At 37.7% G+C, this 26,488-nt stretch overlaps 1 protein-coding gene across 7 annotated transcripts in view; it reads left to right on the top strand.

Moving 5' to 3' along the window:
* The window catches only part of DNM3 (dynamin 3), a 574,033-nt gene that overhangs the window by 148,296 nt on the left and 399,249 nt on the right, over window positions 1–26,488 (top strand). For all 7 annotated transcript variants that reach the window (XM_065883171.1, XM_065883141.1, XM_065883152.1 and 4 more), the window contains exons 3-4: window positions 8,381–8,530; window positions 9,745–9,948. In XM_065883171.1, the coding sequence (XP_065739243.1) occupies window positions 8,381–8,530; window positions 9,745–9,948 (354 nt within the window). The remainder of the gene's footprint in view (window positions 1–8,380; window positions 8,531–9,744; window positions 9,949–26,488) is intronic.

The raw sequence follows: 26,488 nt of genomic DNA on the forward strand, positions 1-26,488 counted from the left end.
GGAAGTTGCCCCTGGATCATGGGACCCTGGCAGTGGTGGGCTGCACAGGCCCCCAGGAGGGGAGGTGTGGATAGTGACCTGTGCTGGCACAGAGGCTTCTTGGTGGCGGCAGCAGCAGCTTTAGCATCTCAGGCCCGATTCTGGGGTCCGCGCTGATATCCGTGGCTCGCGCCTGTCTCTGGAGCTCCTTTAAGCAGCGCTCTTAATCCCCTCTCCTCGCACACCAGGAAACAAAGAGGGAAGAAAAAGTCTCTTGCCTCCTCGGCAGCTCCAGACCTTTTCCCGGACTCCCTCTTGGCTAGCTGTGGCGCACTAACCCCTTCAGGCTGTGTTCATGCCACCAACCCCAGTCGTCTCCCGGCGCTCCGACCGAAGCCCGAGCCTCAGCTCCCAGCCCCGCCCGCCCCGGCGGGTGAGCAGACAAGCCTCTCAGGCTGGTGAATGCTGGTCAGCACCGATCCTCTGTGTGGGAATTTCTCCGCTTTGTACTCCGCACCCCTGTTGCTGCGCTTTCCTCCGTGGCTCCGAAGCTTCCCCCCTCTGCCACCTGCAGTCTGCGCCCACGAAGGGGCTTCCTAGTGTGTGGAAACCTTTCCTCCTTCACAGCTCCCTCCCACTGGTGCAGGTCCCGGCCCTATTCTTTGTCTCTGTTTTTTCTTTTGCCCTACCCAGGTACGTGGGGGAGTTTCTTGCCTTTGGGGGGTTCTGAGGTCTTCTGCCAGCGTTCAGTAAGTGTTCTGTAGGAGTTGTTCCACATGTAGATGTATTTCTGATGTATTTGTGGGGAGGAAGGTGATCTCCACGGCTTACTCCTTTGCCATCTTGAAGGTCTCCTTTCTCAATTGTGTTTTACGTGGAAACGAGGATTATGAAATAGAGTTAATTTTTGTTATACTTTTTGAGCTCCTTCTGAAAAAATATGGAACTAAATTGAGCTATGTAAGTATTACAGCTGCTGATTCTCTGATAGTTATTTTTGGCACTTGTGGTAGAATTCCATACAAATTCCTATTGCTGGATGGATTTCTGCCAAATGTTAGTCCTGGTCTCATATGCCAGCACTGTTCTGTGGCCGCTCAATCCTCACCTGTAGGGTTAGCCTCATCCAGGACTTAGACCCAGCCCAACTCTTAGGCAAGCAACCTGTATAGGCCATCGTTGAGCAGTAAATATCAAGGAAGTACTATTATTAATCTCTCTTTACTGAGGTGTATGTGCGTGGCTTTGGCTTTGTTTCCTGTGAAAAAGGCTCTACCTCCCTTTTCATGACTGAATTCTCACATTGTTTTTTTGCCTTGGACCATCTGGCTCACTTGGGTCTGGAGTTCTGTTTTGGCCTCCTCCTCTGCCTCAGGAGTACCAGAGCCCTGCGGCTTACCCCTAGTCTCTGCAACTGGTCTCTGATACCTGCTTAGCACCCACCTTTTGTCTGCTATGAAATCTTGGCCCTTCTTATTCCCACCCTGTTGTTCTTTACCCTCTGACTGGGACCTCTACCTTTCACCCACTGTTGGACTCCCTCAGGTTAATTGTTTGTTTCTTTAGATTTTCTTTTCTTTTCTTTTTTTTTTTTTTTTTGATTACTAAACTTTCCCTGTTTACCTTAGGACACAGTTGACTTCTGCTGTATGTCTGGGTCTGTATAATTCATATCTAACTTGCCTTGTTGCTTAGTTAACCACCATTCCAGGCTCTTGCCTTCAATTTGGAATGACATGAAGGCTTTCTGGAAGCATTTTTCCAAATTGCTCGATGGCATGCAAAGAGGACTTCTTTAAAGAAGAAGGAAGAAATCTACAGCTGTTCTTTTCTCTAAATATGATAGGCATTAGGGAAACACAGATGAATAAAATGCAGCCTTTGCCTTTAAGGAAATATGTTTTTAAATGTAGTCATACTAGATGGTCTTTACAGCCAGTGGATTCAGCTAGTTGCATTGAAAACCATTCCCTGTTTATGTGTCCAATGTACTCCATTTTCATTGGAGCCCTGTGCTTAAAAACATTGCTATTAAAACATTTTAGAAATAAAACTCCAGCTAAAGTATTGAGGACCCTAGTTCTTAGAATAAAGATTGACAGGAGGTTATATGCCTGTGCTCCATAATAATTCCTTTCTACTTAACCTTGATTAATTGAAGCATATGAATGTTTTTCCCCATGGAAGGGGCATATTGGAAATATTTAAATTCTATGGTCATGCTGTGCTTTTCACAGATGATTGGAATTCTGCCCAGGCACAAACCATATCATCCTGCCCCCAAACAATTTGTCAGCTGTTTAACCTAGCGTAATTTGTTTTTCATGATCAGCAGAAATGACCGTGCTAAAATGCTTTATAGGGAAATAAAAATAAAATAGAATGATAGCTCTGATTTTTTTTAATATCCTCTTTTCTCTCCCAAATCATTCTTTGATATAAAAATGTATCTTAACCTTTGCTTTAATACTGGGAAAACAGGAAAGATTCTTTAAACTAGAGTCTTATTTTGTGAAACTGAAAACATACTATGAATTTCAGCAAGGTAGGTTATACTGACACACAAAAGAATTTCATGGATGCATTGTTAGGATTTCATTGCTTATATACACATAGCCTTCAACCTTTATATGAGCTTGTGGCTAAGAAATTTAATCACTCTCCATTCAGACTGAACTTGGGCTGAAGCCTGGAATTGTTTGAGAAAGAGATCATTCCATGTGCCCAACTACCAAGCATTTAGAATGAAAGGAACACTGAGAACATGCCAAGAGAGCTTGTGCCACTGGAAACTGTACCTTTCTATGAGAAAGAATTTATCTCAGGACCGTAAGATGAGGTTTGTTAGACCTTTAGACGTATTAATTTACAACAGTATAAAAGTCTTAGAAGATACACACTTATAAGCTCTTAAAAAGTCTAACTATTGATTGGCTGGTGCAGCGTGTTCTGTAGGGTTTGGCTCAGGTGTTAGAATTTCCTTCATCCCCAAACTCATGTGAACATTCTTCAGACGTGAGTATAGTAAATGGTTCATTGTTCTTGTGGTAATCCTTTATAAGATTTTCATTTATAATTGTATTTTTGGACAGCAGGGAAGTAAAGCTGTGACCTTTAAATTCTGCACTGCTAATCAAGATTTATTCAGGGATTGTGTGATGATAAGCTGATTGATGAACCTCCTCAATAGCAACTATGGGCAATTGTTCAAAAACATGTATGCCACCTCTGCTGTCCACCTATTTATAGTCTGCTTGCTAGAGAGCTGGGATCCCATAACAGGAGTGGCTTATCTTGTTGCTAGGAGGACTCATCTTATTGACAATATAATCCTGTAACTATAAATTCTGAAATGTAGTTATGGTTGCCATGATTTTCTAATAAGAAAGTAGGATATGTGGTCTGACAATTATCACTGTACTGTTAGAGATGAAGGGGACATAGACCTATGAGTCTCTGGACCCGGGTAGAGAATGGACTACAGGTAGCTCCCTTCTGACAATTTAGATTAGGTTTTCCCTGAATTTTCTATCCTGTAGGATGAATTATTTCCCAGGAAGCTCTTTGAGACCCATAGAAATAGGGATTTTGTGGTTCCTGTCCATTAGTCCTTCTGATATGCTGGGCAGGTCTGAATCCCAGTGATGGACATGGTTGAGACCCAAGTTGATATTCCTGCTATGGTTACTCTTAGGTCATTTAGGATCACTCTATGTGTGTGCGTGTGTATGTGTGTGCGTGCGTGTGTGTGTGTGGTATTTTGTGGTAAAAATAATAGTCTTTGTAGGGTTTAATCAGTGAGAATACAGAAATGTTTTCTACAGGCGTAAAATGACTCGACAAAATGATAAATCCCCACTCTGACCTGATGAATTTCACATGCTCCCACCACCATCAATTCTACCGACTTGTGTCGTCCGTCAGTACTCATTATTCTGTTTCCTTCCTGTTCCTATGGATGAACTGGCATGTTCCTTTCTAGTGCTTCCTATCCCCTCTTCCTTGAGATATCACTTTAGCACTTGTCCCTTCTCACTTCTGCACCATCAGCTTTTCCTCAGGACTGGATTAATACCATCAGCCTATGAACATGCTATTAGTTTGCCCATCTTTATAAAACCCTCCCTTGACTTCATAACCCTCTCCAGCTGCCCTCTCACTTCTTTCCTCTCCTTTACAACACTTTTTAAAAGAAATGTCTGCAACCAGTCTCCACTTCCTCTCCTCCCATTCTATCTAAAGTCTATTCCAATCAGACTATCACCCACCCTACTCCACTCTAACAGTGCTTTTCAACATCCTGAATGACCCTCAAGTTGCCCAATTTTATGATTTGTTCTTAGTTCTCATCTTACCTGACATGTTGGCAGTATTTGATGGAGTGGAAAGTCTTTCATGAAACATTCTCTTTAACTGGCTTTAGGTCACCTTTCTCTCTGGGTTTTGTTGACCACTCGGGCTTACTCTCCATTTCCTGACCTCTAAACATTGGAAAACCTGGGGCCCAGTGCTCTGACCTCTTCCTTATCTGTCTCTCACTTAGTGATCTCATCTACTTGACTAACTTTAATGAATTCCAAATACATATAAATCTAGCTTGGATTTTTCCCTAGATGAAAGACTCACAGATCCAGCCCCAAGGCATTTTTGTGCTAATTAGAAAAGGCTAACCTTTCCTCAAGCCCTTGACTGCCATCTTCTGTAAAAATTTCAGAATAGATATACATTTATCAGATGAGATGAATGCGAATTGTGTGTCTTTCAGCTGCCTGATTCTCAACCATTAGCAGCAGTTCTGTTTCTCCATGTGGGTGGTGGGTAGTAGGCATCACAAGCTTAATAGGTCCCAAACTGAACTTTTAAATTTAATTTTATTGGAGTATAATTGATTTATAATGTGTTATTTTGAGGTGTACAGCAAAGTGATTTGGTTATACATATATTCATTCTTTTTTTAGATTCTTTTCTCATATAGGTAATCACAGAATATTGAGTAGAGATCCTTGTGCAATACAGTAGGGCCTTGTTGGTTATCTGTCTTATATATAGTAGTGTGTATATGTTCATCCCGAGCTTCTGATTTATCCCTCCCCCCTACCCACACGTTTCCCCTTTGGTAACCATCAGTTTGTTTTCGATATCTGTAAATCTGTTTCTGTTTTGTAAATAAGTTCATTTGTATCTTTTTAAAAGTTAGATTCTACATATGAGTGATATCATGATATTTGTCTTTCTCTGTCTGACTTCACTTAGCATGATAATCGATAGGTCCATCTATGTTGCTGTAAATGGCATTATTTCATTCTTTTTTATGGCTGAGTAATATTCCATTGTATATATGTACCACATCTTCTTTATCCATTCCTCTGTCGATGGACATTTAGGTTGCTTCCATGTCTTGGCTATTGTAAATAGTGCTGCAATGAACATTGGGATGCATGTATCTTTTCAAATTAAGGTTTTCTCTGGATATATGCCCAGGAGTGGGCTTGCTAGATCATATGGTAACTCTGTTTTTAGTTTCTTAAGGAACCTCCATACTGTTCTCCATAGTGGCTGTACCAATTTACATTCCCACCAACAGTGTAGGAGGGTTCCCTTTTCTCCACACCCTCTCCAGCATTTATTGTTTGTAGATATTTTGATGATGGCCATTCTGACTGGTGTGAGGTGATACCTCATTGTAGTTTTAATTTGCATTTCTCTGATAATTAGTGATGTTCAGCATGTTTTCATGTGCTTTTTAGCCATCTGTATGCCTTCTTTAGAGAAATGTCTATTAAGGTCTTCTGCCCATTTTCTATTGGGTTGCCAAACTGATCTCTTGATCCCCAACCCCATCTCCCCAACATCTTCCTTTCTGTCAGTCTTTTCTACTTCAAAATTCTTCTCATTGTTGAGGTCAGCCTCCTTGAAGTTATTCTTAACTCCTTTCTTTCTCCCATACCTCTCCTTTAATCCATCATCAAATCCTGTTGGTTTTTCCTTCAAACTTCATTAGAATGTAACCACTTCTCCACTCTCACCCAGGTCCAAGCCTCATTATCTCACCTTTATTATTCTGTTAGCCAGCTTCTTCTCTTATACCTCTGTCTGTTCTTAACACAACAGTACAGTTCTTTATTTAAAACCTAGGTCACCTCATGTTTCCCCTCTACCCAAAATGCTTCAAGTGCTCTACCATTCATTTAGAGTAAAAATCAAAGCCCTTAGTATGGCCCACAGGCCCTACACCATCCAGGTCTGTACCACAGCTCTGACCTCATCTCCTGCCTCTCTCCCCCATGCTCTGTGCTCCAGGCACGTTGGCCTCCTTGCTCTTCCTCCAATATGCCAAGCATAGCCTGCTTCAGGCAGTCTACTGGGATCCTCTTATGTAAAGCATGGCTTCTTGAGTCTTTGCTCAAATGTTACTTTATCATATCAGAGAAGCCTTCCTTGACTGACACATATAACAAAGCAACCTCCCTTCCCCAGTATTTATTATCCCCCGTATTCAATTTTCTCCATAGCACTTATAATCTGGCACACACACACACACACTGTTTACTATTTTATCTCACTGGAATTTAAGCTTCATGAGGCTAGAGACTATTTTTTTCACTTTACTATATCCCCAACTTCTAAAACAGTGCCTGAGAAGTAGTAGGAGCTCAGTAAATACATCCCTAAATCTCTTTGTGGAACCCTATCCCTAAAAAGACACAGAGGTTTGAGATGGTACTGCACAATTCCAATCTCTAAATTCCAAGATAAAAGCGTTTTCAGAGGTCCAGGAATGAATTTAAATCTAATTTGAAAATTGCATTGATTTTGCAGCTTTCTGGAAGGGCATTAGTTTCCTACAGAGAAAGCAAGTAGGCGCCATCTAGTGGCAACAAGAGAAGTACACATTTGTGTTACTTGAATTATTGATTAGTAACATACTTGAAAATGTAGTCCCTGATCCAGAAGTTTTTTAACTCTATGAACGTAATAATTACGATAGCCAAAAGTTTTCAGATTTGTAATTTCCACAGAACATGTTGAATTGAAAAGTACTGTTTATTATAAATTATTTATGGCTCATGTTTACTAAGTTTTGTTTGCTTATTTTTTAGGATCTGACATCCATTACTCCTCTTTATTTTTCTTATTGTTTTATCCTCTACTTATCTTTAAACTCTTACGTGGTACTGGCCTAGCCACTGAGTGGGTAAATAAAATAAAGGCTCTATCGTCTAAGAATTTATAATCTAATAAAAACAGCACCAATGAGGGTAAATGTGTGAAAGAAAATGCCAAATGATGCAGTGGTCTCTTCAGGCCAGACTTCTGAAGCCTTTTGAAGCTTAATTGTTGTGTATACTTCCACCATTGATGCATGAGCCACATCTTGTAGTTGTCTCCCTGTTGGCCTTGCCATATAGTGGGTGAAGGTTAAATATTTATGGTGGGGAATCATAGAAAGACTACCAATAATTGTCTCAGCCGCTATCTGGCCCAAGATACTTAGCCTTAGTCTACGTTTGGTGGAGCAGTTCTTCAGCTAGTTGTTAGAGAAATTAAAGTATTTGTTAAGACTTGTTCCCTTGTTAAAATTATCATAAATTTTTAGGTCTAATAGTATCGGTTTCCTTTTCTGAGTTGTGTTGTTTATCATATACTTGATATCTCTGGAAGCAGATATAGAAATTGATAGCACAACAGTTTCAAGATGTTACTGAAATTTAACAATAACTAATATTCTGTTATTATATAGTTACTTTAGAGTTTTTCCTTCTGCCTACAGATACTGATTTTTTTTTTTTTTAGATTGCAGGTAAATTGCAGTTTCTTTGTAATATCCTATCTTTTTTTTCTTGAGAAAATATCTTTTTAATTAAAGAAATTGGTGTGGTATTTTGAATAGTATATTTTAAAGCTAAAATATTCCATATATTATTTCTTTTTAAAGGTAAAGCAAGTGTTATTTCTAAATCTTTTTGCCTTCTGAAGCTATATTTATATAATTTAGCATTCCATCGTGATAAAGTGGTGATATTGAAAAAGGACATTCTAATAGGATTAGTAAGTAGGCTTTTTGTGTACCCTAGCTCTAATTTCTTTGACAATTGGTTGCTATTATTTGTTTCATCATTTGGAGGGCCAGGCTTCTCTTTATTTAGTAGGCTAGGTGGTTTAAAGACTGCTTATAATACTTAATTGCTTATCTGAAAATTAGCAAATTTAGCAGCCTTAGTATTTGAACTGTTTAATATTTCTAAAGTATTAACTGTGCTTTTTGTTAACTACTGTGTTCTCTCATTGTGATGGCTGAAGAGGCAATACTGGATACTTTGACTTGTAATTAAAGAAGCATTATTTCCTTATTATTGCAAGAGTACATGAATTTTAGGTTGTATTAATTTGTCTTTTGTAGAATATGCAGAATTTCTACATTGCAAAGGAAGAAAAATTACAGATTTTGATGAAGTTCGCCATGAGATTGAAGCAGAAACAGATCGAGTAACCGGAATGAATAAAGGGATTTCCTCCGTACCCATTAATTTACGAGTCTATTCCCCACATGGTAAGTAAAATAACAAAATTCCAAATTCTTGTCCTCAAAAATTTTTACTATATTAATTAACATACAGTATTTATAGAAGATGGTTTTTTTCTCTCAAAAAATACCGAGTTTCTAGGATTGTGCTTAGATACTTCAGTAAATGGTATGATCCAAACAGCTCATAAAATTATTTATGGGGAGACAGGAGGAGATAACTTTTAAAAGAGAATTAAGTCATTTTAAAACGTCTTTATGTTTATCTTAAACTTTTAGAATTCCAAAGAGGTATGCATGAAAACTTCCATTTTTAATATCTTCAGTTTTTGCAAAAATCTTAGAGGTGCATGGTACTATGGTTGAGTTATCCTTAGTGAATTTTCTTTCAGTCCTATATATTCCTCTTTAATCTCTTCCTGAGGAATCAACTGTGATTTTTTTTTTTCCCCCAGACTGTCGGCAGAAACTTGTCAGATATCCAGTTCCTGGTGTGTGATACAGAATAGCCTCCATTCTGACTAAGATTTTAGTGGGGCAGATTTTAATCTCCTATCTTCTACCCAGCTCTGTTGCTTTTTAAATGGACCATGAGTGACATAAGCTCAATTACAACTTCCCAAGAGGACTTGGTGCCAATAACTTAGCGTGCAGAGAGAATGATAGCCAGGTCGGGACTGGAGTCACTGACTCGGTAGTTTCCTGGGCTCCCAAAATGGTGCTCCATGAGTCTGGCTGTATAGCCTGCACACTAACCTCATGGCACCATGAATGGCTAACGGCTTTCCTATAGGTTAAGTGGCTAACACTCTGTAAATAATGTATGATGCTTTTAAAGGGAAGGGCAAACCTTACCCAGAGAATTTTTACACCATTTGAAGGCAGTGTGCAAGACTGGCAGACAGCATATTCACTTATTGTTCAGTGTTTGAATTATAGCCCCCAGTTACAAATGTGACAGCTCTCTGAGAAAACTGTTAAGTATGCAAATCAGTGCTTCTTAAATTATGTTAAAATGATCATTTGGCTTAGCACAATCATATTATAAAAATAGAGAAAACTTGAAAAGCCATTTTGAATTCTGTCCTTTTTATTCTATGCACATGAGTCGAAGTTCTTCAGATACACAATACGTAAAGCTCAGCTTGTTTTATTTCTACTAAAGTGACACATGATTCTGCATCGCTGATATCTTTCAGCATTGATGGTATATGTAAAACTTTTTTTTTTCCTTTCCACAGTGTTAAATCTAACCCTTATCGACCTGCCTGGAATTACTAAAGTGCCCGTGGGAGATCAGCCACCAGATATTGAGTACCAGATCAGAGATATGATTATGCAGTTCATCACACGGGAGAACTGTCTGATTTTGGCTGTTACCCCAGCCAACACCGATCTTGCAAACTCAGATGCACTGAAACTAGCTAAAGAAGTTGATCCTCAAGGTGAGTGTATGGCCCATAAGATGAACGGGAATTAGTTTAAAATGTCAAGAGTTTGGGTATATTTCAAGGTAACACAAATTCTCATAAGTTGATTTTATTATTAATTAAATTCACCATTATTAATATTGTTAGCTCTTTCATATTTAAGATGCTGAAAGAAAAATAACTGGGGAATATAGTCTAAACCTATATAAATAAATGTAAGATTAACTGAGATCTAGGAAAATAGACCTTTCTAATTTTTATGAACTACTTATTTTAACAGCTAATAAAAGAAATTTCTGATACAGAATTCAGATTCTCCCCTTAGTTTTTATGAGTTATCTGAGTATACTCCAAATAAAAAATCTTTTCTGTTTTTGTTTGTTTTTCATTAAAATAAGAGGCTCTTTTAATGCATGTAAGATATTATTTAGTTTATAATATTTGACTTAAATCCCTGCTTTCATATGTTTGTTACTGGCATTTCAGAATCCAAAAAAGTCCCTTATTTATGCTGATGTTTGACTTTTTCTTTCTCTGAGCTGAGTAATAATTTATGTTCAGGGACCCCAATGATGGGTCTTTGTGTGTGTCTGTTTAAAGAAATTATGAATGGCACTCAGTGATGTGTCCTTTCAAGATACAGATGCATCTTCTCCAATTCTAGGAATTCTTTTTTTTTAAAAAATAATTAATTGCCCCATTTTCTCTGGTCTCTTTATCTGGAATTCTTATTATTGACATCTTAGAACACCTGGATTAAGCCTCTTTTTCTAAAAAAAAATCTCATTTATCATCTGTTTGTCTCTTTGTTCTACGTTTTGCAATCTTTACTCAACTTTTAGCTCCTCTAATTTTTCATTTTTGATATCATTTAAAAATTCCAACAGCATTTTCTTATTTTGTGAATGTTATTTTTTAAAATAGCATTGTGCTCTTGGCTTCTCAAGTGCAGTATCTTCTGTAAAGATTTTAATGAGAGCTTTTCTTTTTGTAATCTAGAATATCTCTGAGTTCATTTTTTTCTGGTTGTTTGTTTTGGTCATTATCTTTGATGTTAGAGACCTTTTTCAAATGACTGGTGATCTTTTGCTGCTCTCGTAGATTTAAGAGTAGAGCACTAAAAAGCTGATGGAAGGTCTGCCTGTGCTTGAAAGGGATTCATTGACTAATGGGCTTTTCCATAGGGCGATTGGGCTGGGGCCTGGCCATTTTGTGGGGAGACTTCCTTAGCTGCTATTAGATTCAAGTATTTTCTCTTGAGCTGACTTGGTATAAGCCTGATGTCCAGTGGTCTCAGAGCTACAAGGAAGAATTGAGTTGGTGGGGGAAGGTGGGGTGATTCTTACTATTCAGCATGTAGACTTTTCATTAATCCCTGTGCTTTCATAATGGCATTCCTGAAGGTCTTCTTAAGTCCAAAATCCCTCTGGTTCATCCTCTTCTCTTTTTCTTTTTCGGTACGCGGGCCTCTCACTGTTGTGGCCTCTCTCGTTGCGGAGCACAGGCTCCGGACGCGCAGGCTCAGCGGCCATGGCTCACGGGCCCAGCCGCTCCGCGGCACGTGGGATCTTCCCAGACCGGGGCACGAGCCCGTGTCCCCTGCATCGGCAGGCGGACTCTCAACCACTGTGCCACCAGGGAAGCCCTGGTTCATCCTCTTCTGAAAGTAAATCTTCAATATTCTGCTGAGGTCAAGGAGGAGTAACTGTGTGGGTGTGCAAGATGGGAAAAAGAGTCTGGCAGCCTAACAGTAAACCATATAAATTTTCAGCCAGTTCTTCTATTTTCAGCTCCTCTTCACTAACCTTGGTGCCTTCAGTTCTTGAACCTTTTCAGAGTTCTGCAGTAGTGACTGGTTTTCTTCTTCTTGGCTTCTTCCAACATACCTGAGGTTGGGGTTTGAAACAAAGTAGGTGGAAGTTCCAAATGGCTGCATGGGGACCATCACCAGGACTCCTTCAGCATCAGTGACTTGGGAGAGCCAGATTATGGATTAGGGCTGGAGTCTAGTTATAAAAATGATACTAAAACACCCCTGTCTCAGAAGCCTTCTTGTTCTGAAGGAGACAAAACCAGGTTATCTGATTGGAACAGAGAGAGATAACACTTCCATCAATGGATTCTAGTGAGGGCAGCACAATCGCATCCCTGAGAAGTCCACACTTACTTCAGATGAAACTTCATGGAGGAGTACAAATGAGATCCCCAGTCTGTCTGCCACAAATCTGTATCCAGAAAGTTAAATGAGACTTCTTTTTCTGCTATAGACCTGGCTTATTTTACAAGCTTATTTTTATTAGCTGCCACTTAGAAATTGCCGTGTGAATGTTCATGAATTTACCCCTAATGAGCCTCATTTCTTGCGGCTCATTTTAACTCCTGTTTTGTCAAAGATAGGCCCTCGTTACCCCAATTTTTTATATTCTGTAAATGGTAGTCCTAAGAACAGATTTTTGAATGTTTGCAGATAATTCACAGGGAACTTTGCAAATAATTGATAATTTTACAGAAATAGAGAAAATATTCAATGCCAGTGTATGCTACTTCTTTGTCTACTCTTGCATAGTGATCGCTAAGGAGGACAAATTCATTGCCTGAAGGCTCATAAGTACAATTCTTGTGTTAGTTACTAGAAGTTCCTTGCTAACCTCAGGGTTTCTTATTTGTTTTAGAATCCTAGTTTCAATTCTGAAACTTCTGAACACTGTCGTACTTGAGAACCCTCAGGTTTGGAATGGTGATTAGGTCTCCACCAGAGACCCACTTTTGTGTGCTGCTATCCTGAGGCTTTGGCTGGTCCTGGACATCACTGAAGCTCCAAAGGAAGAGGGTGAATTCTTGCCCAAACAATAGGGTTCACATTTGTAGTAAAAGAATTAAAATAGAGAAAAGAAGAAGCTGTAGGACTCAATGCAACTTGAGCTTAGAATATGAAATATAGAGACATGGTATATTGGGGTTGACAAATAGATACCTTTATTTACCCTCTGTGCCCTCCCAGTCATTCTGTGGGAAGACTGAATCATTCTAATACCTGATTCAGAGGTCTAGTTTTCCTTATAATTACAGCTTTGGTAAAAAAGCAGTGACACCAACTTTGGTTAGTTAGGTATGTGTTGCTTAACTTCTACATGTTTTTGAGTTTTCCAAATTTCCTTCTGCTATTGATTTCTAATTTCATTCCATTGGATTGGAGAACATATTTTGTACTATTCTAATCCTTTCAAATTTATTGAGACTTGTTTTATGGCCTAACATGTGGTCTATCCTGGAGAATATTCCATGTGCATTTGAGCAGAATGTATTTTTTGCTGTTGTTGGGTAGAGTGTTCTATAGATGCTTTTTAGTTCTATTTGGTTTATAATGCTGTTCAAATATTGTTGCCTTCTTGGTCCTCTGTCTGGTTCTTCTATTATTGAAAATGAGATATTGAAGTCTTCCATTATTATTGATGAATTATCTATTTCTCCCTTCAATTGTGTTTGTTTTGCTTTATGTATTTTAGGACTCTGTTGTTAGGTATATTTATACTTGTTATATCTTCTTGATGGATTGACCTTTTGATCATTATAAAATGTTCTTTTTTGTCTCTAGTAACAATTTTTGTCTTAAATTCTATTTTGTTTGATATTAGTGTAGCCACTGCAACTCTCTTTTTGTTATTATTTCATTGGTATATCTTTTTCCATTCTTTACTTTCAACCTATTTGTGACTTTAAATATAAAATATGTCTCCTGTAGATAGCACATAGTTGGATCAATTTTTTAAAAGCCCATTCTACTAATATCTGCCTTTTGATTGGAGTATTAGTCCATTTCCATGTAATTACTGAAAGATAGAATTTATGACTTTTATTTTGCTATTTTATGTATGTAAGTCTTTTTGTTTCTCTATTTATTATTGCCTTGTTTTTTGTTAAAAATGTATTTTCTAGTGTACCATTTTAATTACCTTGTCATTTATTTTAGTATTTTAAAGTTTTCTTAGTTGTTGCCATGGGATTATAATTAACCTCTTAATTTATAACCTCTTAATTTATAATCTGGTTCAGATCAATACCAACTTAATTTCAATAGTATACAAAATTTTTGCTTCCATGTAGCTCCAGTTCCTCCCTTTCCTTTGTACTATTATTGTTCTACAAATTACCTTTATACGTCACGAGCCCATCAACACAGACATAAATACTGCTTTATGTAGTTCTCTTTTAAATCAGATAGGAGAAAAAAAGTTACACACAAACACAAATACATTATATTTTTTTACATTTACTTATGTACGTTTGTCCCTTGGTATCTGTGGGGGATGGCTCTAGGACCCCCAGTGGAAACACACCCAAATCTGCACATGCTCAAGTCACTTATATAAAATGACATGATATTTTCATGTAACCTATGCACATCCTCCCATATACTTTAAATCATCTCTAGATTACTTATAATACCTAATACAATGCAAATGCTATGTAAATAGTTTCTGGTGTGTAGCAAATTCAAGTTTTGCTTTTGGCAACATTATGGGATTGTTTTGGGAATATTTTTGATCCACAGTTGGTTGACTCCACAGATGCAGAAACTGTGGATATGGAGGATCAGCTGTAGTTACCTTTACCAGTGTTCTTTATTTCTTTGTGTGAATTAGAGTTACTGTCTAGTGTCCTTTCATTTCAGCCTGAAGGACTTCAGTTAGTATTTCTTGTAGGGTAAATTTGCTAGTAAGGGAATCTTTCAGTTTTTATTTATCTGGGACTCTCTTAATTTCTCCTTAATTTTTGAAGGAAAATTCTTAGTTGATAGTCTTTATTTCACCACTTTGAGTATGCCGTCTCACTACCTTCTGACCTCTATAGTGTTCTGATGAGAAATCAGCTGTTAATCTCACTGAGGATCCCTTCAACATCATGAATCTCTTCTCTCGTTGCTTTATAGATTTTTTCTTTGTCTTTGTCTTTTGAAAGTTTGATTATGATGTTATAGATGTGGATCTCTTTGATTTTTTATCCTTCTTGGAGTTTGTTGAACTTTTTGGATGTGTAGATTGATAGTTTTCATCAAATTTTGGACATTTTCAGCCATTATTTCTTTAACTATTCTTTCTTCCCCTTTCTTTTCTTTCTGAGATTCCCATTAAATATATGTTGGTACACTTGATATGCTCCTTTATTTTCTTTATTCTTTTTTCTTTCTGATCCTCAGATGAGGGGAACAATATCAACTGACCTGTCTTAAGATTTGCTGATTCTTTTTTCTGCTTGCTCAGATCTGCTGTTGAACCTTTCTAGGGAATTTTTTATTCCTATTATTTTAATTTTCACCTCCAGAATTTATTTTTTAAAAATAATTTCTAGGGGCTTCCCCTTGTGGCGCAGTGGTTGAGAGTCCACCTGTCAATGCAGGGGACACGGGTTCATGCCCCGGTCCGGGAAGATCCCACATGCCACGGAGTGGTTGGGCCCGTGAGCCATGGCTGCTGAGCCTGCGTGGCCGGAGCCTGTGCTCCGCAGTGGGAGAGGCCACAATAGTGAGAGGCCCACGCACCGCAAAAAAAAAAAAAAAAAAAAAATTCTATATCTTTATTGATATTCTATATTTGGTGAAAAATCATTCTCTTACTTTTTTAGTTATTTAGATATGGCTTCCTTTAGCTCTTTGAAGATATTTAAAATAGCTTATTTAAAGTCTTTGTCTAGTAAGCTCAATGTCTGGACTTCCTCAGAGACAGTTTCTACTGCATGCTTATTTTCCTGTGTATGAGGCATACTTTCTTCACACATCTTGTAATATTTTGTTGAAAGTGGAACATGTTAAGTAATATAATGTGGCACCACTCAAAATCAGATTCCTCTCCTCCCCCAGTGTTTGTTTTTGTTGTTGTTGTTGTTGCTATTTGTTTGCTTAGTAATCTTCCTGAGCTAATTCTGTAAGGTCTGTATTCTTTGTTATTTGTGGTCATTAAAGTCTTTACTCAGTTTTCTCATTGATCAGCTAGTTATTAGACAGAGATTTTCTTAAATGCTCAGAGCCAAGTAGTCTCCCAGCATTTGCTGAAGGATTTGATGTGCATTTTGGAATATGCCTTCAGTGCTCAGGCAGTTTATAACTCTGCCTTAGTCTTCACTTCCTGCTTGTCTTCATTTCCTGCTTGTGTAGAGCCTTAAGGTTAGCTAGAGGTGAGAGTTTAGGGCCTTCTGAGATCTTTCCTGAGAATGTGCACAGCCCCAGGCATGCATGTGGCCTTCTAGATTATACAAAATTCACAGGCCCTTGTGGCCATCTTGTTCCCCCAATTTTTCTTTTTTCTGGTTGTCATCTTTTTTTCCCCAGCTGTTATTGCTGCCTGAGGCAGCTGTTATGTTGAACAATTGCCACTGATTGTTCTCCACATGCTACCTGGGGGAAAAGGCAAATGCACTGAGTAAGCTCTGAGTTGGGCCAAATAAAGAAAACTCTATGAATGGGTATTTTTAGAGAACTACTAGACAGGTTAAATAATTAGTTCTCTGAAAGTGGTACTTTTGGTGTATTCCAACCCCATTCTTTCCCTTCCAATAGCTGCTGGCTGCTATTTTTTGCTGTGATTGTGGGATTTTTGGTTTTTAAGGCTACTGCAGGGCTAAGGAGAGGAGAATGGGAATAGGGAAAGTCCAAACACCACAAATTTCTCTGTTATTCCTGAGATCCAGTGATTTTGTTGAATAAATGCCCCTCACATTGTTGGAAAAAGTTGATTTTGACAACTATTGCCAGTATTCTTGTTGCTTTTATGGAGGAATGGCCTTTTCAGAGGTTCTATTCCACCATTCCTTATTCCTTTCCAATATTCTTTATCCTAATCCTATATAACTTTAATAATCAGGACATTTTCATATAAAAGACATCTGAATTGAGATGATGAGGATAATCTGGTTGTGATATCTGTCACCCTGTTAGTCTTCAGGATTGATTTGGCTGGCTTGAAAGTGACCTGTTCTCATCACTTCATGTACATTCTTCCTGAAGTTTTGCCTTTAGCTAATGAGGATTACCTATTTAGATAATAGAGGACCATTCTTTATTCAAGGTATCTAGATTATAATCTTATCCACCAAGGTACATAATTATATAGTTTTCTGAGAAGTGGTCTATTTTAGGCAGTAGCTACTTTGCACTAAATTAAGCCTATTTGACATAGATAGGCCATTTTCACCTTAGCAGGACTTGGGTATATTCGAATATGTACCTGAGAAGGAAGTTTATGTTGATAAGTTAATTATAAATTATTTGCATAATGATCTTAAAAGTTAAAGCTTTTACAAAATAAATGTTACTAAAATGCTGGGGTAGAGTTATACATTTTTTATATTAAAATAAGATTCATGATGAATTATTCTCCCAGTGTATGTAGAATGTCACAAATTTGTAGCTAGACAAAGGTTGAGCTTATCTTTTGAATTATTTGTGAAAAATGTTTTTCTGACTAAATGAGGATTTTCAGTAAAACTTCAAGGGGAATGGCTATGCTATTTAAAAGCTCAAACTCCTAATCATCAGAATTATTTAATGTTTTACAAATATTTTTCCCAGTATAGTGGTCTTAAATTTTCAAATTACTCTTACGTACTTTGGTTTTAGTTTCACCAGAATACTTTGAGGTTGGCTGCATTGAGGTCGTATTTTGGGATGAGGAAATTTGTTCAGGTTATGTACACAGTATTGAATAACATGCCTGCAACCACACTGTGCATTTGTAATAGCCCCTTCCTCCTCATCTAGTGCTCTTTCTACTTCATCAGACCATTCTTCAATTAATTGCTTTATTAAATGGTATAGATGAAAGAACACAGGATTTGGAAACTGATCTGTCACTTCATGGTTGTATATTCTTGGGCAAGTTATTTAACTTTTTTGAACTTTATTGCCTCAACTCTAAAATGACATGAAATTATAATAAACCTCAAAAGGTTGCTCTGATAATTAAATAAGATAAATTTGTCTGTAAAGACAACTCAAACTCTAAATGGCTGGCCAAATGCTAGCAATTATTTTCCTCTTGAAAATATTTACAGTATACTACTTTGTTATTTTATTTTTTGTACATCATTTATAGTAGTAATAAACCTATAAAACAATCAGTAGCATTCTCTAATCCAAACTGCTGCCTACACTAATGTGAACTAATAAGGCTTGATAACAGTTAGAATTGTAATAGAATTATTTTGAATATTTTAATAATGTCATAAAAATTAAAATAATTTCAGATTCACCTGCAAATTGCTAGATTAACTGTAGGTAAAAGAAGACCTTAGCTGGGTTGAGGCTGGGATACGGTGGAAGGAGGGTTGTCCTTAGCTTTGCTTGATGTGTTTAAGGCATTGTGCCAGCTGCTACTCACAGATACAGAGTAGGATTCTTACCTAGCCAGACTAGGATTCTTACCATGGAGACTGCATTGATTTCTCTAAGGAACATTTCCTCCAGCTATTTAGAAGTTCTAATCAGGTGCATTAAGAATTCAATCACTGCCTTTGTTAGTTAATCCATTAATTTGTTATTCAGCAGACATTTATCAGGCATCTATTGAGCCAGGCAAAGTGCTTGTGGTCCTTAGCGTTAATTCTATATGCTGGACCACCTAGTAGGATCCTAGGCTAGGTAGATACACACTACATATTTCTGATTATTTTTGTGACTTTCCACTACTTAAAAAAAATAAGCTGTTTGCATGGCATCTTGTCTTATGTGTGAGGTCATAAAAGTCCCCAGAAAAAGGTTTACAGAGGATCTGCTTTATGAAATGAACATTTTCATATTTTAGGGGATGTGATTTGTCTCACAACATATATTAATTCAAGTGAAATGGGTTGTGTAATAACACTGTGTGTCGTATGTTATAGCCACAAGTATCCTGTCAGGTAGGTGGCATTGCCCAGTTTTATAAGAGGAACTGAGCTTAGAGAAGCTATGGAACTTGCTCATGGTTAGACAGCTGGTGAGTAGCAGAAGCATGATATGAGCCTACCTATCTCTGAGACCAGTAGGTGTAGTCTACCACTGTATCGTCTATCTTTCTCACACCAACTGTGTTTTAAACACTTCGTTTAGTGATAATCATGAACGCGTTAGATTTTTATAAAATTTGAGTAATACCTGCTTGATAAAGTAGTTTTATGGTACTAAACATGGTGAAGCATTGTCAAAGTTATGTTGAATTAGGTTTTGCCTCATAATTCTTCTCTTTAAGGCAGAGATTTACTAGAATATCTCTGTATCAATTTGTATAAGAAACAGACTCATTGACAAACTTAAGGATTGAACTTTTCAAGGAAATATTATAAATGCTGGCTAAAGAATTGGTTTGGAAGAGTTCATGTTTACATTCTCACCCGAATGCTTCTTCATTATTTCCCAAAAGCACTCAGTGAATATTACCTTCAACTGGTTTAATGTGATTTTTACTTTTCATATCAGTTTTCAATATGGCTACATTGCTTTAACTAATATTAAAAGATGATTATAGTTACTTGTTCATTTATTCAACAAGTAGCTAATGAGCAACTACTATATGCTGGACACCACTTTGAGCAGCATGAATACAGTGGAACAATGCAAATCTTGGCCTTACGCAATTCACATTCTAGTGGGGGAAACAGCCAAGATGTCTGATAAATGATTATTTTAATGTCCAGTAGTGATAAGTGCTATGAAGCAAAATAAAATAGTGTAAGGGAAGAGAGAGTGATGGTCCATGGAAGCAGCATATGAGCAGAGAACTGTTAAGTGAGGGAACAAGCCCTGTGAATATCTGGAGGTGCAGCATTCCAGGTAAAGGGGACAGCAAGCACAAAGGACTGGGAGAACTGGCTTAGGACTGTTAAGGAGCAGCAAGGAGGTCATCGAGGATGGAGCTCAGTGAGAGGAAGAGAAGTACTTTCTGCCATCAGAGAGGTAGGCGGGCCCAGATCAAGTGGGGTCTTCTAGGCCGTGACAGAGACTTTGAATTTTGTTCAAAGTGTGATGAGCAGCTGCTGGAGCGTTTTGAGTGTAGAGAGACAAGATCTGATTTATGTTTTCATAGGTCAGTCTGGCTGTTGTGAGAAGAAATGACTAAAAGAGGGCATAAACAAGGAGATCAGTTGGATTACTCCTTCAAAGAGGTCCAGTGGGGAGAGGGATGATGTGGCATAGAATAAGAGAGTAATGGTACAGAGGGAAGAAGCTGTCAGACTCAAGATATATTTTGAAAGTAAAGCTGATAGTTTACTGATGGCTTGCTGTGAGTAAAAGAAAGGAGTCAAAGTTGACTCCAAGGGTTTTAATGGTGGTGCCATTTACTAGGATTGGGAATATTAGGAGAGAAACATGGTTGGGGGAATCAAGTGTTCCCTTTTGGACATATGAAATTTGAGATGTTTATTAGTCACCTAAGTAGTGGTGTTAGAGACTGGAATTCAAGGGAGAGTTTCAAGCTGGAGTTATGAATCTGGGAGATATCAGCCTAGAGGTGGTGTACTGAGTTGGATTATATCCCCCCCAAAAGATATATCTAAGTTCTAACCCCTGATAACCTGTGAATGTGTCCTTATTTGGAAATAGGGTCTTTGCAGATGTAATTAGGTTAAGAATCTTGAGATGAGATATTCCTGGATTTATGGCGCTTCCTAAATCCAATGACTAGTGTCTTTGTAGGAGAAGAGAGAGGGGGATTTGAGAGGGACACAAAGAAGGCCATGCCAAGATGGAGGCAGAGATTGGAGCAAACCACCAGTTTGTGGTAATCTGTTGTGACATCCTTAGGGAACTAATTCAGATAATATCTAACTCCTTGAGACTAGTTGAGTTGAGAGCACATAGATGAATGTAGATAGAGAAGAGAAGGAAGGCCAAGGAAGTAGCACTGGGGCTCTCCAGTATTTTAGTAGTGGTGAAGGGGAGGAGAAAAAGCAAAGGTGACTGAGAAGTGGTAGAAACCCAAGTGGGTATGGTATTCCTGAAACCATGGGAAAAGAGGATTTCAAGAAGGGCGTTGTCGTGGGCTGTGTCAAATGCTGCTGAGAGATCAAGAGGGTGATTTGGTAGGTCAAGGCCGATTCTACTGCTCAGGCATTGTAAGGAAGCCCAATAACAGTAAGAAATGAAACACAGGAGCTGGTAACTATGGGAAAGTGGGATTTCCCTTACATTGTAGTGAAGTGGTGCACCCAACCTAATGGCATAAAAGGCAGTGAATTTATATTTCTTTGCCCCTCTGACTTGGCAATTTCCCCAGTCCTCACAGCTTGTATTCAGCTTCAGACTTATAGTAATTCTCTGTGAGGAACCCGGGAAGTGCTGGGAAGCTGCATCCATTCAGTTGCTTGTATTCTTAGCCCATGAATTCTTTCCACTGCTTCCTGGAAGATTCAGTTGTAAACAGAAGGAAAGCAGCCTTGAACTCTAAGTCATCATTACTTTCAACTTTTGTATCTAAACCAGACTTTTATATTTTCATGTAATGGAGATGAGGGTAGAGAATTGACCTTTGGATTTGGTACATGAAAGTCATTGCTGACCTTGATAAGAAGGGTTTGGTAGGAAAGTCTCCTAGGAGAAGGTTCAAAGGAGACTTGGATGTGAGGAAGTGGAGACAGAATACAGACAGCTTTCTCAGGATTCACAGTAGAGGGAAGCAGAAAAATGGGACACTAGTTGTGTAAGATCGGAGAACGTTTTTGAAGGATGGGCAATATTCATACCATGTTTGTGTGTTGATGAGAATGGACCAGAAGAGAGAGAAAATTGTTAAAGAAGAATAGAGATGGTATAAATATAGGAGAAGCAGGATAAAGACAGGATAAATAATATGAGAAAAATCCTTGATTAAGGGGAGTGGGAATGTTACATGGGGCACCTGTGGGAGTCCTTGCCATAGATAGAAGAGAATTAGATTGTTCTCCATTTTAAGAGTACAAAAGGCAGAGGATATGGATACAGATGAGGTTAGCTGGTTAGATTGATTGGTGGAGAGATAGCTTTCAACATATTGAGTTTATTTATGTTGGTGTAATATCCACCTATCTTGATAGGTTCTAATGGTCATATAATACAGACGCCATGTTTACACTGCTGTTCAACATGACTAGAAGTGACACTAGTATCTTTGTGTTTTATAGATACTGTTATACCCTCGCTGAGCAGTTCATCCTAAAGAGGCACTCACATTTTCTGTATAAAAGCAGAAGAGTCAGTCGCAGCAGTGGTACTGATTTATTACTTGAGCATGAGTTCATTACCCATGAAGACTCTCATTGTGCCTTTTATCTTCTAGGCACAGCAGTTTTTTAGCATTACCCATCAAGCTTGTTGTCTACAATAGAGGGGTGTTTAAAGGCCTCACTAGGGAGGCAAATGTGTCTGGAAATTCCTTTCATGGTGATTTATTTCACAGCAAACAAATTTCATATCTAAATCTAGCATGACCAGAGGTCTTCCGGAAGTATAAAAAACACTCCAAGAGGAGAGTTAGACCTCTGGTTGGGAAAGAGGGCACCATTTTCTCTTGAGATGAAATTTGTGAATTGGTGAGAATTTACCAGGAGGCTGGAGGCAGACTTCCTTATTTGTTTTGTGGAGGTGTGTCCAACCTACCTCCTCAAGGTTTTGCCTTTCCACAAGTCTCCGTATTCAATCTGGAAAAAGTTAGTTCATAGGTGATGTAAGCTGATACTCATTGACCTTTGGCAGCACTTAGCAGTTGCCAAAGCACCTTACTTTTCTATCTGGTCATGGAGGTGCTGGAGGTGCTCTTAAGTTAAACAGAAGCTTCAAGCATACAGGCGTTAAGTCAGCATTCAGAATATGATGAATATGTTCATAAAATGCAAATGTAAGAGCAATCCATGGAGAAAACCTATTTTCCAGTCAGTGTCTGTTTCTCTGCAGCTATTCTTTTTTCCTAAATGGATTCTCATTTTACCTTGAAATTCTTAGCTTAAATAGTTGACCATATTAAAAACAATTAATACAGTTGTTCCTCAGTGCCCCTGGGGGATTGATTCCAGGAGGCCCTGCAGATACCAGAATCCATGGATGTTCAAGTTCCTTATATAAAATGGCATAATGCAATGACTACAGTTCACCCTCCTCACCTGCAGGTTTTGCATCAGTAGGTACGGAGGGTCGACTGTAGATACTAAGTAATTAAATCAAGAGTGCAAACCCTACCGGATATTAATGGAATCAATTAATATTTGTGAAGCTATCTGATTCTTTAAGAAGAAATAACCTAGTGTGTTAACTCGTACAAGGCATGTTTTGACTTCTTAAGGGATATATTTTTGAGCTTATATTTAGCATGAGTGCGGCTCTTAAAATCAATTAGTTTGGTTTTTTTTTTTTCAAATGGAGGAAATGCTAGGAACAAAGGCTAAAACCAAAATATTTCTGGTCTTTGAAAAAGTTGTTTTACATTCTTTCTGTTTAATCAATCATTCTTTTAAATTAAACATCTACTATGTACTAAGCGTGAACAAGGAATACACTAGATATCTGCTCTAAAGAAAGCAGGGACCACAGATATACATGACCTTACAATCCTGTGTGATCAGAACTTTGATAGGAGGTGTATGGAATATATCATCATAATATTATACCCTGAAGCCTGAGAATTACAGATGCATATTTCAAATTCATATTGCTATTTTACATTTGTACTTGAATTTCAAGAGTTTCATGTGTATAGAATTCGAATAAGTTTGTTAAATCTTATGTTAGAAATCAGCCTCTTTGCAAAGAGAGTAGTCGTCTGAAGATTGATAAATAGGCTTGCCCAAGTGCAGAGAAGAACTTCCATTTGAGCTTTAAAAAGTATGTTGTCTTAGAATTATATTTAAGATTATATCTAGATTTATATGTCATATATAAATCACATCTAGATTTTTGTATGTCATAAAAAGTATGTTGAATCTTAGAATGGGAAACATGACAACAAAAAAATTTCATCTTAATAGGCTTTAAAAAGATTTTTTACAAAAGTGTGTACTTCTTGATATGCTATTTTTGTTGGGAAAAATAAAATAACCTTGATTATGAAATTCACTGTGAAAGAGAATAGATTTAGAATTTGAATAAGGATATAAATAAATTTAATTCTTTTAAAAAACAGGAATAAAAGAGAAAAACATGAAGACGTTGGTAACAGTGAATGTTCTATTAAAATGGAACTTGTTATTGTCATCAAGATTGTATCAGTACGAAAGGCCACTAAGATGTGGATTACTAAAACTGACACGTTCATTCCTTTTGCCACTGGGGGTCACTGTAAAGACGTTGCTTGAACAAGTCTAAAATTTCCTTTTGTGGCGTTTGAATGTAGAAATTTAAATGTGAAAAAGAAACACTATTTATTAGAAAGACTAAAAATATATATAAGAAAGAAATAAGACATATTCTCTTGTTCCCTAAATTGCATATTACTGATCTGAATCTTTCTTAAGACTTCTGTTTATATTGATATATGTATGTGTTGCATTGCTATTCAAAGTGGAAGTGTTTAATTAAAGTGACTTTAGCATTATAGAATAATTGTATTCTCATGTGTTTCTTGTTTCAAAATACAAAGATATTTAAAATACAAGTAATAGTTACCTATGCAATTAAATCTTACTCCTGAATTCTGATATGACCATAAGCTTCTAACATTCCCATTAACGTAGATAGAAACATATTCTATAATCCATCTCCAGAATATCTGTCCAAACCAGATCTGTATATTTATTTCATTGACAGTATAAATAAAAATATCATTAAAACAAAACAAAACTCTTCTAAATTTCTATAAGACCCTCATTTTCCATGGCTTTCAGAATCTCTCTCTCCTTCCCTCCAGCTCTATCTTCCTTTCCTTTTTCTTCTCTCTGTTCTTCGTCTAACATTTCTTGAGTGCTCGTTATAATCCTTGAATAGAAGGAGAATTATTTCTTCCACTGAGACAAGAGTGAAGTAAGAAATTTAGTACATGCAGATAGAGGTTCATCTGTAGATATCTGGATAAGCATTTGAAGAATTTATTGCCTATTGACATAGGTTTTTTTCTCTTAAGTAAGAAGCAAGGCTATAGGCTGAGAAGGAACTGGGAGTCAGGGTGGTGGTGGTGGGACAGTAAGGAGGACAGGAGAAAAGGGAGTTGTGTAAGATGTTTGAGGAGAAAGGTATTTTGGACAGCCACTGTGGGGAAAGAGAGAAGGAGAAAGTGGGTAACACTGAAGGACTCCACTGAGGCCAGAGCCATCTGCACCAAGACTTCAGGATTTTATGATTCCCAGTAACACTCAGCAGCAAAGGATTTTGAGAGGCAAATACTTGGATTGCTTTTGGGTCAGAATTCTGCGGGATCCATTGGATGGAAGGCAAAAGAGTTGAAGATATTGGAAAAATAATAGTTAGAAAGATGAACTGTGAAATCCTTGGAGGAAGGGAAGAAAGGGAAGCCAAAAAGGACCCATAAGTTTTGGGGAAAATGGGATGGTTCAGGGATGAGGTTCCAGATAAGACTGAAGAATATCAATGCATTATTCATAGTAGGTGAGTAAAGAAATTGTAAGAATAGGAGTTTGTGGTTAGAGACTAGAATATTAGAGTTTATAATTTACAGTTGAAACAAGTCCAGATAATAAATGTCAAGGATGTGGTCATGGGAGGAAATTGCTAAAATGACATGCAGGTGAAAATCATTGAATTTTCAAGAAACTAAATACATGAAGAGAAATGAATACATCGTCCTCACATACATTGATGCTGCCTGGATAATGGTGGAACTAAGGGTGGTGAAGAAGACCCTGATGCTGAAACCTGCAATAAAGAGGGTGTGTCTGTGTGTGTGTGTGTTTGTGTCTGAGTGTTGAAGATGGGTGTTTGGGCATTTGATAGATGACAGCAACAAGGAGGAACAGAGGGTGCTATAACCAGATGGTGTAAGGCTCCAAAGCAATATTTTATATGAAAGTGGAAGATTTTGGTTTGGAACAGAACTGAGGAGTAAGAACATTAACCTTCATTCTCTTTTCTTCCACCAGAGGGGCATGAAGGAAAGAACTAGATGAAGGCAAGGAGGTGAGAGCTATTGTTTAGACCAGAGCATGAGTGTGTTGGAGTAATATGGTGACAATAAAGACAGTTCCACGTGGCATAGTGCAAAGGATTGGCAGAAAGGCAGCAAAGGGAGGAAGTGGGAAGCATGTCGAAATGAAAGTACAAGCTGTTCTGCTGAAATAACCAGGAAACATTCTTAAGAAATGTTGCCTTAATAAAGAAAGTACACTAATAAAAACATAAGACGTATAAAAATTACATTTTAAAACAGTACAGCCTAGTGGTTAATAGCACAAACTCTGGAGCCAAACTTCCTGGGCTTGAATCCTGGCTCTACCACTTACTAGCTGTGTGATCTTGGGCAAATTTCTTAATCTTTATATACCTCAGTTTCCTCATCTGTAAAATGGGGATAATAATACTACCTTCCTTATAAGATTGTTATGAAATTAAATGAGTTAATATCCACATAGTATTTAGAAAAGTGCCTGGCACTTAATAAGCCCTGTA

The sequence above is a fragment of the Phocoena phocoena genome, chromosome 1 (assembly GCF_963924675.1).
Source record: "Phocoena phocoena chromosome 1, mPhoPho1.1, whole genome shotgun sequence".
Lineage (NCBI taxonomy): Eukaryota > Metazoa > Chordata > Mammalia > Artiodactyla > Phocoenidae > Phocoena > Phocoena phocoena.